This window comes from Choristoneura fumiferana, chromosome 7 (genome assembly GCF_025370935.1).
Source record: "Choristoneura fumiferana chromosome 7, NRCan_CFum_1, whole genome shotgun sequence".
NCBI classification, from domain to species: domain Eukaryota; kingdom Metazoa; phylum Arthropoda; class Insecta; order Lepidoptera; family Tortricidae; genus Choristoneura; species Choristoneura fumiferana.
The window spans coordinates 872095-887357 of NC_133478.1; the positions used below are offsets into that span (position 1 = coordinate 872095).

The window sequence follows — 15263 nt, forward strand, 5'->3', positions numbered from 1 at the left end:
CGAAGTATAGACCGCCATTTTTTTTTAATTATTCGATGACAATGTTAATGATAATGATGATGATAATGTTACGGTCAAGGACCCACTAGGAACCATTTCACAGTACATAGTGACATCGCATTAATTAACAAGGGTAATCGTAACGAGTTTTTGTTTGAAAAGGTTCCATGGTGGTTCAGGAATTAAAGTCCATGAACGTCATATTTGCACCTAGATCACTTTTTATCATCCATCTGATTTTATTCTATACTCTTTGGTTTAAGCCCTACCTATAACTGTCAGTTTTGACAGTTCAGTTAGGCGAGTGACACACTCACGCATTGGGCAAGGGAGTCGGGGTAAAAGTTCGTTCGGCAGACAGGCTGGCGGCCGGACGTTGTGCAAATGTGACCGGCCAGTGACGCTGGTGTGAATTGGCTTGATATCTCAGTTTATTTTTTCAATATAATGTTACATCATAAAGTTACAAGAAATAATTAATTATTGTATATATTATTTGTTTGTTTATAAATAAATTCCCTATATTCTCAGGAGAAAATGGAGAAAGATTCAAGAAAGAAAATATATTTAAGTGGTCACATTTTACAAAAGTTAAAAGATTGGTTTTTTGGAATCTTTTTGTATTTTTTATTTCAATTACAAATTTTTTGTTACTTTTACGGTCATCCCGTAAAACCCATATCGAAAATATAAAATATTAAAAAAAAAGATTCCAAAAAAAACAATCTTAATTTGATTGCTTAATAACGACATCTCTTGTCCGGGTGAGCGGTTAGTTCCAATGGGGTGCTGAAAGTTTTCGATAGGGCTACAGCATAGATGTCGCTAGTGTCGCTGCTTAAGTGACTAAATAAGAAAACAAACAAGCTGAATATGTGGTGCATAGGAGAAATTCGTGTCTGTATCACTGTCCAGTGGTGGTGTAGTGGTATAGCACGTGGCACAGAATGCCAAGGACCTGGGTCAATTCCCAGAGCTGGTCTTATTTTTCTGGTTTTTCTATGCATCTATATTTCAGTTTGTATTTTCGATAAAAGTTTAAAGAATAGAAGATTGTTAATAACGATTTTTGGCGTGTGGCTGAGACCAGCGGAGAGGAGAGGAGACGTGTAGTGATTGACCAATCATATTAGTTGAATCCACATTTCGTCTCCGCGGCATTACCAACAAACGTGTATGGATTGTTCGATCCCTACACGTCTCCTCTCCGCTCCGCTCGTCTCCGCCTCAGTGGAGCTGCAGCCTTAGTGTGCTAATTTGATAAAACTCCTTAGAAAAGTTGATAAACCCCCACCACTGTCAATTCAAAGTTCAGTATCTCATAAACAACAAAACCATTTCAATGGATGCGACTAGTTGAAACTAGCTTTAGATTTAAAAAAAACTGCATTAAAATTGGTCCATCTGTTTGGGAGCTATGACAGGCAGACATACAGGCACGAAGTAAAGTATTTTAGAGGTTGGTCTGCCTTTAATTCACTTCTTGATTATTTGATAAGTATTTTAAGTATGTAAGTATTTACTTAAGAATATCCGTTGCGTATCTATACGAGTATAACAAGCTTTTAACTCATCCTATTTTCAAAGAAACTACGTTGAACTTTTGGCAGTTCAATGACCAATGCGCCCAAGCGCACTGTACAATCTCGCCGCGATCGACTCCTGCGCATAAAAGCACGCACTCAGCGCCCGCGCCCGCATACGCGCCGCGTCTACACGTACAGACGGGCAGACACAGTACACGAATATTACTTAATTAGTGCATCAGTGAACGTGAAGATGAAGTTTATGGTTAGTTAAGTGATGTGTGTAATTTAATTAATCATCTTCTGTAAAGTTACGTCCCACTGCTGGGTAGACCTCCTCTTAAAATCAGAGGGCTTGGGCTTTTAGTTCCCAAACAAGACCTGTGCGGATTGGGAATTTCACACAACAGTGAAGTTATTTAAAATGGGCTATTCAATTCCTAATCAACTGGGGGGCTACTATGAAATTCGAAAATCGAAGTTCGTATCGTACCGTCCCTCTCACTCTCGTGTGAAATAATAAATAATACTAATACTTTGTAGTATAGAGCCTGCTTTGTGGTGTGAACTGTACTGTATGAATTCAAAATGATACACATCTTAAATATCTCAGTAATTTAAGCAAGTCTAAATTAAAATGGTGTTTTAGATTAAGGGGCTGTTTCACCATCCATTGATTAGTGTTAACTGGCGGTTAGGTGTGAAGCCGTCTCTATTTGTTTTGTTCGAATAGACAGAGACGGCATCACACCTAACCGCCAGTTAACACTAATCAATGGATGAAGAAACAGCCCCTGAGTATTTTAAATGAATGCGGAAAATTTCGGCAACTGTTTAATTATTTGTACTAAACACCCCTGTAAAGAAAGGTTTTCATTTATCCATACTAATATTATAAATGCGAAAGTAACTGTCTGTCTGTCTGTCTGTCTGTCTGTCTGTCTGTCTGTTACGCTTTCACGCCAAAACCGCTGAACCGATTTGGATGAAATTTGGTACAGAGATAGAATAGACCTTGGGAAAGAACATAGGCTATGTTTTATCGCGAAAAAGAGGCTTTAAGGGGTTGAAATAGGGGATGAAAGTTTGTATGGTGGAAGTTCGTCGCTATCGAAGATAAAACCATGAAACTTGGCATTTAGGAACTTAATAAAAAATAAGTCGGTATTTGTAAGAGCTTTTTTGAAAATTAGACCTGTTAGGTATCGAAGATAAATCGATGAGTCTTTATTAAACTTGCCATTTTGGCACGTGATTAAGAGATAAATAGACATTTGTTCGCGCGTTTTTTTAAATTCTTCCTATGTGGGGGTGAAATAGGGGATGAAAGTTTATATAAAGATCGTCATTTTCGAAGATAAATCGATGGTTCTTTGTGAAACTTGGCATTTAGGCACGTGATAAGAGATAAATAGATATTTGTTCGCGCGTTTTTTAAAATTCTTCCTGTGTGAGGGTGAAATAGGGATGAAAGTTTATATGAATGATGACGTCTTAACCAAATCCTACCCTCCTAACTTACAATAAAAGGCGTAAGATGTCAAGAGTTCACTATGAAGAATTAGTCCTTTTGTGTTAGCAGGGTAGAATACACGTCGTATTGCTAAAATATGGCTACCCGCAAAATTTATGTTTTAGAAAGAATGGAAGAACAAAAAAAAATAGTTTAGATATAAAGCAATGTATTAAAATAGCTTATTTTCAGTAAACCGTAGAGGTGTCTGTGTGCTATTATTGGCAGAATAGGTACCCTAAATAAATTAAACACTTTCCAAAGTTACTATTCCACGCGGACGAAGTCGCGGCAAAAGCTAGTTTTTTATATTTGAAATGCAATCACGCCTTTGCCGCCGTACACTTAGAAAATAGATTACGTAATTAATGCCTTTTCAACAACACAAATGTACCGCCTCCTGAAGTATTTTGGATTAAATTTAAAACACCTTCTATAGAAAAGTATCAAACTGCATGTCATGAAAGGTTCACTTCGCAAGCCCATAAAGTTCTTATTTATTTTGTATCCATAAAACGTCTTTTTATGCTCTAGAGCTTAAAGTAAAATCTTCGTCTAAGACCAGGGCAATCAGCCGCAAACAGCCAAACTAAAACTTTATATTAACAAAGCTTTTACTTTATTTCATATTAGTTTTTGCCCTTGACTTTGTCTGGGAAGAATTCATTTGTTATTTCAGAGTGCCTAAAATATAAAACTTGGTTATAAACGACTTGGCGTAAAATGATGCGTTTTATACACTTGTCAAACAATTTACTATTAATTTTACAACATATAAGTAAACCTATTTTTTTAATATATCACAATAACTAGAACTCTAAGAATTAAAGATGGATATCGCATAGTCTATAAATAGGAAATAACCTCACCAACTTAATAAATTTGAAAAACCTTCAACATTTCATTTCAAATTTTATTAACTTACAAATGGGTGAAGCAATTTTTATCAAACAAATAGCAAAGAACTACCACAGGCAAAGTAAAAAAAACGCATCGAAATCGATCTATCCGTTTGAGAGTTACAATGCCACAGACAGACATTGGCGTCAAACTTATACCACCCCTCTTTTTGCGTCGGGGGTTAAAAATAGTGCGCTGGAGCGTGATTATTGAGTACAATAACTCATTTTCCTTAAGACGCTTAATCGATTTATCGTGTCGAATTCCCTATTCCCTGAAAACTTCCTTAAAACCGTGAGAGCTTTTTGAAAATCCCATTTACAAACGAACTTTAAGAAACGTGTCGTTATTAACAAATTAAAACATTCCAGCTGGTACTAGTACTAGCAGCAGCATGCTACGCAGAAGAAGCAAGAAGCAAGCAGAAGGAAGAGAGCAGAGAGAGAAGAGAAGGGCCAGTGGAGAAGAGAGCGCCCGCTATCCTGCCCACGCCGCTCCCTTCCACGCCCGGCATTGAATACGCTGACACCAAGGACTCACCCACTGAGAAACCAGCTCAAGTAAGTGCTAAGTACTAATTTAAAACACATAGGAAGGCATGGGCGTGTTATGACTAGCATAAAACAATTTTGCTAATTTTGACGTTGCCTAAACGTAACGCCTAATTTCAGAGAACATAATAAACGGTTGATATAATGTGTAATTGTATAACAAATGCCATATTGAATAATATTTAAAACAAGTAATATATTTTGAACATGAAACTACGGTGAGACTCACTCATATTAAATACAATATTGACCCGGATAACTCACGCGCGTGTTGCAGCAGCCGCTGAGTCGCGTTGCTCCGAAGACGAAGGGCTACGGATTAGCCCGAAACATGTCGAGCTAAACTCGATTTAAGACGTGAGTTATCCGGGTCAATATATTTATAATAAGTAATATACATTTTACGTTACAACAAAAAATAAATAAGACAAAGTGCACGGACTCTGTGATCCTATTCTGCATGGTTGGATACGACGGTTAAACGGCACTCAAGTAGATATTTAGCAATACTAGTATTAGCAATATTTTAATCGTCGTGATTAATAAATAAGTATTCTAAACCGACGCGCATGCATGAAAAGATTGATGAATGTAGAGGAAGCGAGAGTTGTATGCCAGGACCGTAGCAAGTGGAAGGATGTAGTCTTTGCCTACCCCGTTGGGAAAGAGGCGTGATTTAATGTATCTATGTATGTATGAATAATTTACGAGAAATACCAAAAAATTAAAGAGCGTAACGGTAGTTTAGACGACCGGATGGCCTAGTGGTTAGAGAACCTGACTACGAAGCTTGAGGTCCCGGGTTCGATTCCCGTGTCGGGGCAGATATTTGTATGAAAAATACGAATGTTTGTTCTTGGGTCTTGGGTGTTTTAATATGTATTTAAGTATGTATCTATCTATATAATTATATTTATCCGTTGCTTAGTACCCATAACACAAGCTTTGCTAAGCTTACTTTGGGACTAGGTAAATTGGTGTGAATTGTCCCGTGATATTTATTTATTATTATTTATTATTACTAAAGAATAACGCTAAATTATGTTCTAAGCTTGCCAAACATGTTAAAATTTGATTCAGCAGTTTTACCCCGAATAAAGAGAATAGTGTTCTTTCCACATTTTCTGTGAAACAAATTTAGGTCATCTTATTTCTCTAGGCGTTTTGTGTTTTCAAATCTTGTAGTTCCTTTTGACCCAGTCTCAGCTGTCGGATTGACTAAAAATCTGATAGGCACAATATGTAAGTAGGATGACAATGCAAGTACAGTCAAAGTACAAAAAATTGAAGTTGAGTTATACTATACTAATAATAAAGTTTGTCAGTTATTTTAGTGTCTTCACATGCGTATAAATAAATCACTTAACTAAGTAGCACCTGTATTTAAATTCAAACTGTTATAGTTAAATGCACCTACAAAATTAAACTGTCCGGTCTGTATCGGTCCTATCAAAGAAGTTCGCCCAAGAAATTTAATATAAAAGTTCACGGCCTCGCGATAATTCACAGAGGGTATTGTAGACTTTTTATCCACTTTTTTTGCCAAATAGTTTGCAACTTCAACGCGGAGGAGAAGTTGCTTGATGATTTCAGTCGAAAGTTTGGCGAAATCGTCGAGTTATGATGGAAGCGACCTTTGGGTTTGGCGAGTATTTTTGGCAGTTGAGTAAACAAGTACAACGATTATGTGTTTAATTTAAGTTTGCTTTTTATCGTATATTTAATTAATTCATGTCTGCGTACTATACAGCCGAATAAACTAAACAAAACTAGGGATGAATCGTTTAGTTGCAAATATTATGTACATTTACTATAGAAATCATGGGGAAATTTATTGTGAAACGGGAAGTATTATATAACAATAATTTTACAGTGGTTTGTTAAAACCGGTGGTAGATTGACGTTCATAAATGTATTAATAGCATAAATTGAATAAAGATATTTCGACTTTGACATATTTCGATTAGAAAAATTGACTCCGAGACGAAAAAAAAATCCTCGGCTACTATTGAACAAAATCAAAAAGCACCGTAAATCACACTAACATAATTCTTCTTCACTAACAACATAATCCTTTTAAGCCACAACTTAAGCGTCTGTCGCTTAGCGAGCTAAACGCGAAAAAAGCGGGCAGCTCCGCGGCGCATATTAATGCGGCTTGTAAATGAGATAACGACTTTTCTTGGGCTCTGTCTCTGACAAAATTTCTACTAACGCATACGAATACAATAACGAGGTCATTCTATTTTGACGACCAGATGGCCTAGTGGTTAGAGTTCTCTGAGTTTTTCGAAATTCATGTGCGGAATTACATTTGATATTTACCACGAGCTTTGCGGTGAAGGAAAACATCGTGAGGAAACCTGCACAAACCTGCGAAGCAATTCAATGGTGCGTGTGAAGTTCCCAATCCGCACTGAGCCCGCGTGGGAACTATGGCCCAAGCCCTCTTGTTCTGAGAGGAGGCCTGTGCCCAGCAGTGGGACGTTTATAGGCTGGGATGGACAATCACATTACGATGTAGCATCGGGGTAGCGGCGTTACAAAACTTAAAACACAGTTGTTATTACACATCTGTTTAAAAAAATATACCTCGTTGAGTTTCTTGCCGGATTCTTCTCAAAAGAGGTTTTTCCGAACCGGTGGTAGATTTTTTTTTGACTTGTTTTAGCCTAAATTGAATAAAGATATTTTGACTTTGACTTTGACCGTGGACTTGTGTTATTTATTATTTTTAAATTTATTCTTTAAAATTTCCTCCACGTTGTAGCGGTTGTGGTTACGAATATACACTCTCACGCTTAACTAAGCGAAAATCGTGATATTCAAAACATTATACTTATAAAACATCAGTCAATCATCGTTTACTGTGTCATTCAGAGGGGGATACATTTATTCAGCAGAAACATATACTACACTCGGAACTGCAAGTGGATTTCATAAATAGTTATAAATTGCATTTTCAAACCATAACAGAGAGTTCCCACGCAAAAACCAGTTTTTCTACTGCAACTAAATTCTAGATTATGCACTAAAATGCAAAGAAGGTGCATAATATCTGAAGTTCGTGCGAACTGGAGCTGCATGCCGGGAACGACCGAACCGAAAATTTACACACGTGGCACGTGCATTCTGGAAATTCTCTGAAATAGTGACATGCTTTTGGTATTAAATCATCATCATCATCATCAGCATCTCGGGCCGCGTGGGAGCTCCGGTCCAAGCCCTCTCATTCTGAAAGGTGTGGGACACTTTAATAGGCTTAATTAAAAAAACTTTTGTCTCTTCCGTCACAAAAGGTTACTGGCCCTCATAGTGGGATGGGAAAAGAAGCATAAAAGAAATTCGCTATTATGCGTAAACGGTAATTATTACGATGCAGACGTTACTGTGACTTGCGTCAAGCCGTAATATGCCACTAACGAATACCTGTGCCGCTCGTTAACTGTTATAATCTCCCATTAAAGTAAACACCGCTTTCTTTCCTCCCACAATGAAACATAAGCGTAATCAGACGCACGGAACGTTTCAACCACAAAAACAGTCCCATGAAATAGCAGCAAATTTATTTAAACCGTCATTGAAATGTAACAAAAGCGGTTTAATATCCGCGGACAGCAGTAAAAAAGGTTTGTGTTCTTTGGAATAAATGGGTCATTACAGTCCAAATTGGCTATTAGGCGGCGCTCGGAGTAAAGAAGCGTTGAACGAAGGTAATGTGAGATATGGAGCGTTAACAAACGTACCCTTCAGGACCCTCTGGTCGAGATGCAATCGAAGTAAGCACATCTCGAAACACTTCTCAAAGTTCTTTCAAACTTAATTTTTCTTTAACAACACTACACAATGAATATTTGATCAAACGTTGATCTACGTATCGACTTTCTGCCAACTGTACCACTACCATGAGTTTACAGTGACCGTACTCGATAGCGACTGCGTAAATTATTTGTATGGAGACTGGATGGCAAACGAGCAAGTGGGTCTCCTGTAAGAGATCACCACCGCCCATAGACACCTGCAATACTAGGGGGATTGCAGATGCGTTGCTATGCTAACCTAGATTTACGCCGTCGCTATCGAGTACGGTCACTGTTAACTCATGGTAGTGGTACTGAACACTCGGCTAACTCAGTAAGTACATAATGAAATTATGCCAAACGTTACTCTGCCAAATGAAACATCTGCGAAACGAAACCGGCGAAGTGAGAGTCGGCAAAAATTAACAGTTACACAATATTTAGACTATCGCGGTCATTACTAATTTTATTCGGGTTTTGTTCCGCGTACCTTGATTTAAGAGCAGCTCGATATTTCGGCGAACATTTCAAAATATATTTTATCAATTTAAGTGGCTGTAGATCAACTAATAGTTATTTGAAAATTTGCAAACTGTAGCTTCAACCATTGGGCTGTGTGACAGACGGACGGAGATATAAATGACATCAATAGGGCTCCATTTGGACCCTTCGGATACGGAATCCTAAACAGAAGCTGAAAGAAGCAGGAGCAGACTTTTCTGTGTGAAATGCAATGAGGATTTCTGTGAACAGCTAGTTTTTTTATGTCAAATAGCTGGCAAACCAATGACAACACCTTAGAGTATTTTCCCCGTAATTTAGGATATTTTTTAGGGTTTAAAATCATTTAGGGTGTGTACGATTTCAAGGAAAAAAAAATACAGATGACATAGAAGCCATGACTATTATGGATGCATTCCAAGAATGTTTCGAAACGGTTGAGTAGTTTAGCTATTAGTTTATTAATAAATAGCATTTATTTGCTTTGTTTTTATTTAAAAAATGCCTAATTAAGTTAGGGTAATTTCACGTAGCGTTAGGATAAAAACAATATCTGAGGTGGCAACACTAAACGAGCATGCAGGCACCTGATGGTAAGGGATCACCGCCGCCCATGGAGCAAGCATTATTAGGACTTTAGGTGCGTTGCCGGCCTAAAAAATGGACTAAAGGGGGAGGGAGGAGGGCGGGAAGGGGGGAGATGGTTTGACATTTGCTTCACGTTTATGATTTGTGAAGTAAGGAGCCAATAGTAAGACTGTAAGCACATTGTATAGGTGAAAAGCTTAAGTAAATGACCTGTGTATGTAGTAATAACGTGTCCGTATAAACAAATTCACGTTCCAAATTCGAAAAATGATTTCAGTTCCATATCAATTCTGTGCACTAAGTTACCTACTACAAACTAAGTAACTTACTCTCTGTCTTTGTCTTTCTGTGTACTAAGTATCTTATATGAAATTGATAAATAAACTAAACTAAACTACATAAAACAGGTCATTTAAATAAAAATTGGAAACAGGGACATTACAGATTACATAAAATTAAGTTTTGCACAGGAATAGTTTCATCGTACTTGTTTTTGCAGATAGAGGTTACCCGTGTCAGCTACACTACGCTAGGCCTGTCCCGTAGCATGACACCTTTACAGTGATTACCTAATAAACTATTTAAATCAAGAAAATCATGAAAATATATGCTAACTACTTAATTACAACTTTATACAAAGGTTTGTGTGTGTGTGTGTGTTCGTGTGTGTTACCATAAAAGTAAGTTTTCTGTTTCATTGTAATCTATGGTGCTCGCCAATTTTTATTTAACTTTGAATTTGACCTCTCTTGGCGAACAAGCTTTAATATTACAGTACATACAGTACATATTTATCACGTCGCGTCGCAAGCAAGACTGTAATGTCAAGCGGACCTCTGGTCGATTTTTCATATATTTATATGACTATATTTATACGACAAATTATTATCTAATGCGCCTGGATGCTCTTTTGTGCTCCCGTTATTATCCCAAATGGCAGGGATAAATATTTTATTCCGGTAAAAATGCTGCCGTCTTGCGTAAAAATTTAATAAAGGATCGTTTCTTTTTGTACATCATTTATTAACGATAGAATATTAAATATGTCCTTATTGGGGCAAGTATGCAAGCTTCCGAAAAGGTCAGGCGTAGGTAGTTATTAAACATATTATATATTTGCCCGTCATGTAATTAAATTGCAGGGTCGCTGAAGAATCCCAATAAAGCAATATAAATGTTGTAGTATTTATAATGAGAGAGAGAGAGACAGAGCGACGTTTATTTAAACATTGGATACACAAGAAAAAAATAAAAATACCTAAGGTCTGATGACTATGCAAGTACAGTCAGTACAAAAAATGCTTACATATTTTTTAACAAAAACTTATTAGATCCTACTAATATTATAAATGCGAAAGTTTGTTAGTCTGTTTGTTTGTTTGTTACTGTATCACGTCTAAACCGCTGAACCGATTTAGATGAAATTCGGTATACAGGTAGTTTGAGTCCCGGGGAAGGCCATAGGATAGTTTTTATCCCGGAAAATTTCATAGTTCCAGCGGGATAGTGAAAACCGAATTCTACGCGGACGGAGTCGCAAGTAACAAGGCTAGTATAGTATAACATTAACAGCCCATTAAAACGACTCCATCAGTCTTTCAAAAGGCCATCCATGGGCGGCGGGTGATTGATTCCGATCAATTCAATCGATTCCGAATAATAAGTACAGGACGTTTAAGTAATTTTCGGAAATTCCCACGAGAATTCTACAAAATCCCGGTATTTTAATTCAACTGTTGTATCTAATGATTTACGCGTGCGAAGCCGCGGGTAAACACAGTATGTAAATAATACTTCACTAAGTGTACCTACATGTCAATATAACAATAATTCGGACAAACATTACCAACATTAGACTAGCAAAAAGTATGCGAACTTTGTGCGAGCCCCTTAAAAAACCGTACGTATGGAACCCTCGGTGTCTTATTCCGACTTTCACTTGACCAGTTTTAAAACATCAGAACACTGTTCATCAAAATCCGAGCAATCCGTTCATTTTACTTCTTAAAGTTTGTTTTAAACAAACGCTGAAGATAATCTCAAACTTTCTCGGTTCTTTTTTACAAAGTGAAGATTTGTTAAAAAACTTATAAACTCAAGTCGCAAATTAATTGACTTATTTTTAGAAGAAATCACGGGCTTTGTTTGATATTTCGCTTTTTGTGTAAGTTATTCATATTTAAATCGATGTTTAAACTCTAAGTAGATTGGCGGCTGATCCGTTCATTATTTTTAATCGACTGTGGCGCAGTGTTGAAAGAGAAGGTATTTCCATGAAAACTTATAAGTTTTGCAGGTGGTAGGACCTTGTGCAAGGTCCGCCCGGATTGCTACCACCATCTTGCTCGCTAATCCAGCCGTGAAACAGCAGTGCTTGCTGCTTTGAGAGTAAGACAGCCGGTGAAATTACTGGTACTTGAGGTATCCCATCTTAGGCCTCTAGGTTGGCAACGCATCTGCAATCCCCTTGATGTTGCAGTTGTCTATGGGCGGTGGTGATCTCTTATCATCAGGAGACCCACTTGCTCGTTTGCCATCCAGTTGAATAAAAAAAAAGTTTTAATACGTCGTATGACATAGCTGTCTTGCACGTATGGAGGAGAATAAGTTTACGAGTAACGCGGGATATTAAGAACTATTTATAGCACAAATTTTATCCCGCGGGAACACATTACTGGGATATTAAGTATCTTATGTGTCAATCGAGAACTTTGTTTATATGTACACATAGTTTTATCTAAATATGTTCTGCTGAAATTGCATGATAGAGAAACAAACATCAAAATATAAACATCTAAATATTTCTATGAGAATTCTCATTAAATTATGCGCAGAACACTCATTACTATTTGTATGGAGCTACCAATCTATTACCATGCGTTATTTGCTACAAGTACCAAACTACTTACTACAAAATAATAAGCATCTTTTTCGATTCCCTATTCATTTTGATTCGTAATAAATGTTTTCTTAAATTATCTAAGGTAATAATGACAGAGCTATGGAGAGAGCTATGCTTGGAGTTTCTTTGCGCGATAGAATCCGGAATACGGAAATTCGTCGAAGAACTAAAGTCACTGACATAGCTGGAAAAATACGCAAATTGAAGTGGCAATGGGCAGGCCACATCGCTCGAAGAACAGATAACCGTTGGGGGAGAAAAGTCCTCGAGTGGCGACCACGAACCGGAAGACGAAGCGTTGGCAGGCCTCCCACCAGGTGGACTGACGACATCGTGAGAGTAGCGGGAAACCGGTGGATGCAAGTGGCAAGTTGTCGTTCATTGTGGCGTTCTAAGGGGGAGGCCTTTGTCCAGCAGTGGACGTCTTCGGGCTGATGATGATGATGATGAATAATGACAGTACTCGCAGTTTGTTTAGTTCCAAAACGATCTTTAGCCATCATGTTGACTTAAATAAATTGATTCACTCAACAAATAAGACTACGCCATTTTGTTGTAACAGATTCGCCATCTTGTGGCCTCCAAGACATCATGGCGAAGTTTAATTAAATAAATACGCGGGAACTTTTCCCATTCCTAATGGGATTAATGAATGTCGAATGACATTAATAACTTGCGATTTAATCGGAAGGGTTTGTAATTTAGATTGATCAAAACATTAATTGTTGTGCTGAGAGATGTACTTGAACGTCGTACGGAAATGTTTTTAGGAAGGAAATTGAAATTTGGAAAGTTAGCAATTTATGATTTGGGAGTTACTGGGAATTTTAGATTACTATTTATACACATCCTTGTTGTGTTGTTTTTTTTTAAATAAAATACCTATATGAAAGTGTGTTTATTACTACGGTCTTAAAGTTAGTCGTTATAACAAAAATACACCCTGTATATGTACAAGATCAAAACCTTCTACATATATTTATAATATAAAACAGCATGCATTTGCAATAATTCGCATGATCCGAATCTCGAGTTGATGCATTGCTTCCTAAAGGTAAACAATAACCTTTTATTTGCAAATAGCTTTAAGCTCTAGGGTGGTAAAGCAATTTGATAGTCGACTCAACAAGTATTTAAGCTGGCAGACACAGCGGCTTACGTAACACCCGACAAACATGCTACATACTCGTAATGTAATGAATAATTTAAATTCGATAAACTCGTTCGTTTCACTGTGTAATGAAATTTACTCGGAGGTACAAGCGGAAGCGGAGCGGGTGGAAAGTTTGCTTTAAAGCCCTAGAGCTCTCATTTCTTGAAAACACTTTGATATTTTAGGTTTACGAGTACTTATGCTTGTCTAATAATCTGGGTAGAAAGCCGCGGTAGAACAGTAATTTCACCAATCACCTCTCAAACATAGGATCGTGAGTTCTAATATGATATTGTATTGGAAATTATATGAAGCGGTATATGGCTAAGCGGTTTTAAGCGTGAAAAGGTAACAGCTTATGAGACAGTATTCTTTTTAGTATCTACTTCGGTCCCCAGACAATAACACCTGCTTCGAGAGAAATCTCGCTATTGGAGCATAGCCTTGGCTTTATGGCGAAGGAAAGCTGGACAAACCTGCGAAGCAATAAATGTTGCGTGTAAAGTTCCCAATCCGCACTGGGCCCAAGCCCTCTTTTTATAAGAGGAGGCCTCAAGTAGTGAGACGTATAAAGCCTACGTACAGTCAGCAACAATATTTATTTGACACATTAAAACGAGCATAAATATCTGATACGACTCACGCTGCGCCGTGGCAGATATTAACGCAGGTTACTGCAAGGCTAGTACGAAATTCTAAAATCGAAGTTCGTGTCGTTCGGTCCCTCTGTCACTCATACTATTTAATACGAGAGCGAGAGGGACGGTATGATACGAAATCCGATTTTCGAACTTCGTAGTAGGCTCTCTGTACAGTATAAGTACATTGAAAGCTACTCGCTTGTGCCTTGTGCCACAGGCCACACGAGGGTGTGGCGTCGCGTATCTATAGGTGTATGTCGTGACGCAACGTGGACCCGGCGCCGTGCGACGGCACGACACGACATTACCGTGGCCTGACGTCATTTTTTGCTATTAATTTTAATTATAATTATAAGAAGCCGTGGTGGCCGAGTGGTTTGACCTATGGCCTCTCAAACAGAGGGTCGTGGGTTCAAACCCCGGCTCGCACCTCTGAGTTTTTCGAAATTCATGTGCGGAATTACATTTGAAATTTACTACTTTGCGGTCAAGGACAACATCGTGAGGAAACCTGCACAAGCCTGCGAAGCAATTCAATGGTGTGTGTGAAGTTCCCAATCAGCACTGGGCCCGCGTGGGAACTATGGCCCAAGCCCTCTTGTTCTGAGAGGACGCCTGTGCCCAGCAGTGGGACGTATATAGGCTGGGATGATGATAATTGTATTAATGATGATGTCCTCTACGTTATCTATCTACGAGTATCTATCTAATACCTTTAAAGAGCAATTCTTGTATATATGTATATATATATATTTCGGCGATCTCGGAAACGGCTCCAAAGATTCCGATGAAGTAAGTAGACAAAACAATAATGCCAATAGACGTGTCTGTCAACTTGAAAATTCGACTTTATCGACATATTCATGTGATAGGAGCTTGTTTAAAAATTGATAGACCACTTATTTGGCTGATGGTACACCCCGTAATGTTTGTTGTTGACGCTTCCCAAATTAGCCAGGGTTGTCACCTGGCACTCGTCAGGGCTGACGCTCGCAAATGACACTCATTTGTTCGTCTCGTGCAAGCTCACGGATTACGTGGGTTTATTTTTAATTTGGGGGATTCATTAATTTGTTTAATCTTTGTTAATTGTAAATAATACATGTCTGGTTTTGGCTAGCGGTTTTACTGCGTGGAAGGATAAAAACCGGCTAAGTGGCTTTCCGACTCGCGCACTGAGGGTTCATG

The 15263-nt window shown here is 38.0% G+C and overlaps 1 protein-coding gene across 1 annotated transcript in view; it reads left to right on the forward strand.

Annotated features, from left to right (window-relative positions):
* The first annotated feature begins 1705 nt into the window (after positions 1 to 1705).
* Positions 1706 to 15263, forward strand: part of LOC141429344 (uncharacterized) — a 43750-nt gene continuing 30192 nt past the window's right edge. Inside the window, exons 1-2 of the mRNA XM_074089629.1 lie at positions 1706 to 1791; positions 4311 to 4499. Coding sequence (XP_073945730.1) covers positions 1780 to 1791; positions 4311 to 4499 — 201 coding nt within the window. The 5' untranslated portion in view covers positions 1706 to 1779. The remainder of the gene's footprint in view (positions 1792 to 4310; positions 4500 to 15263) is intronic.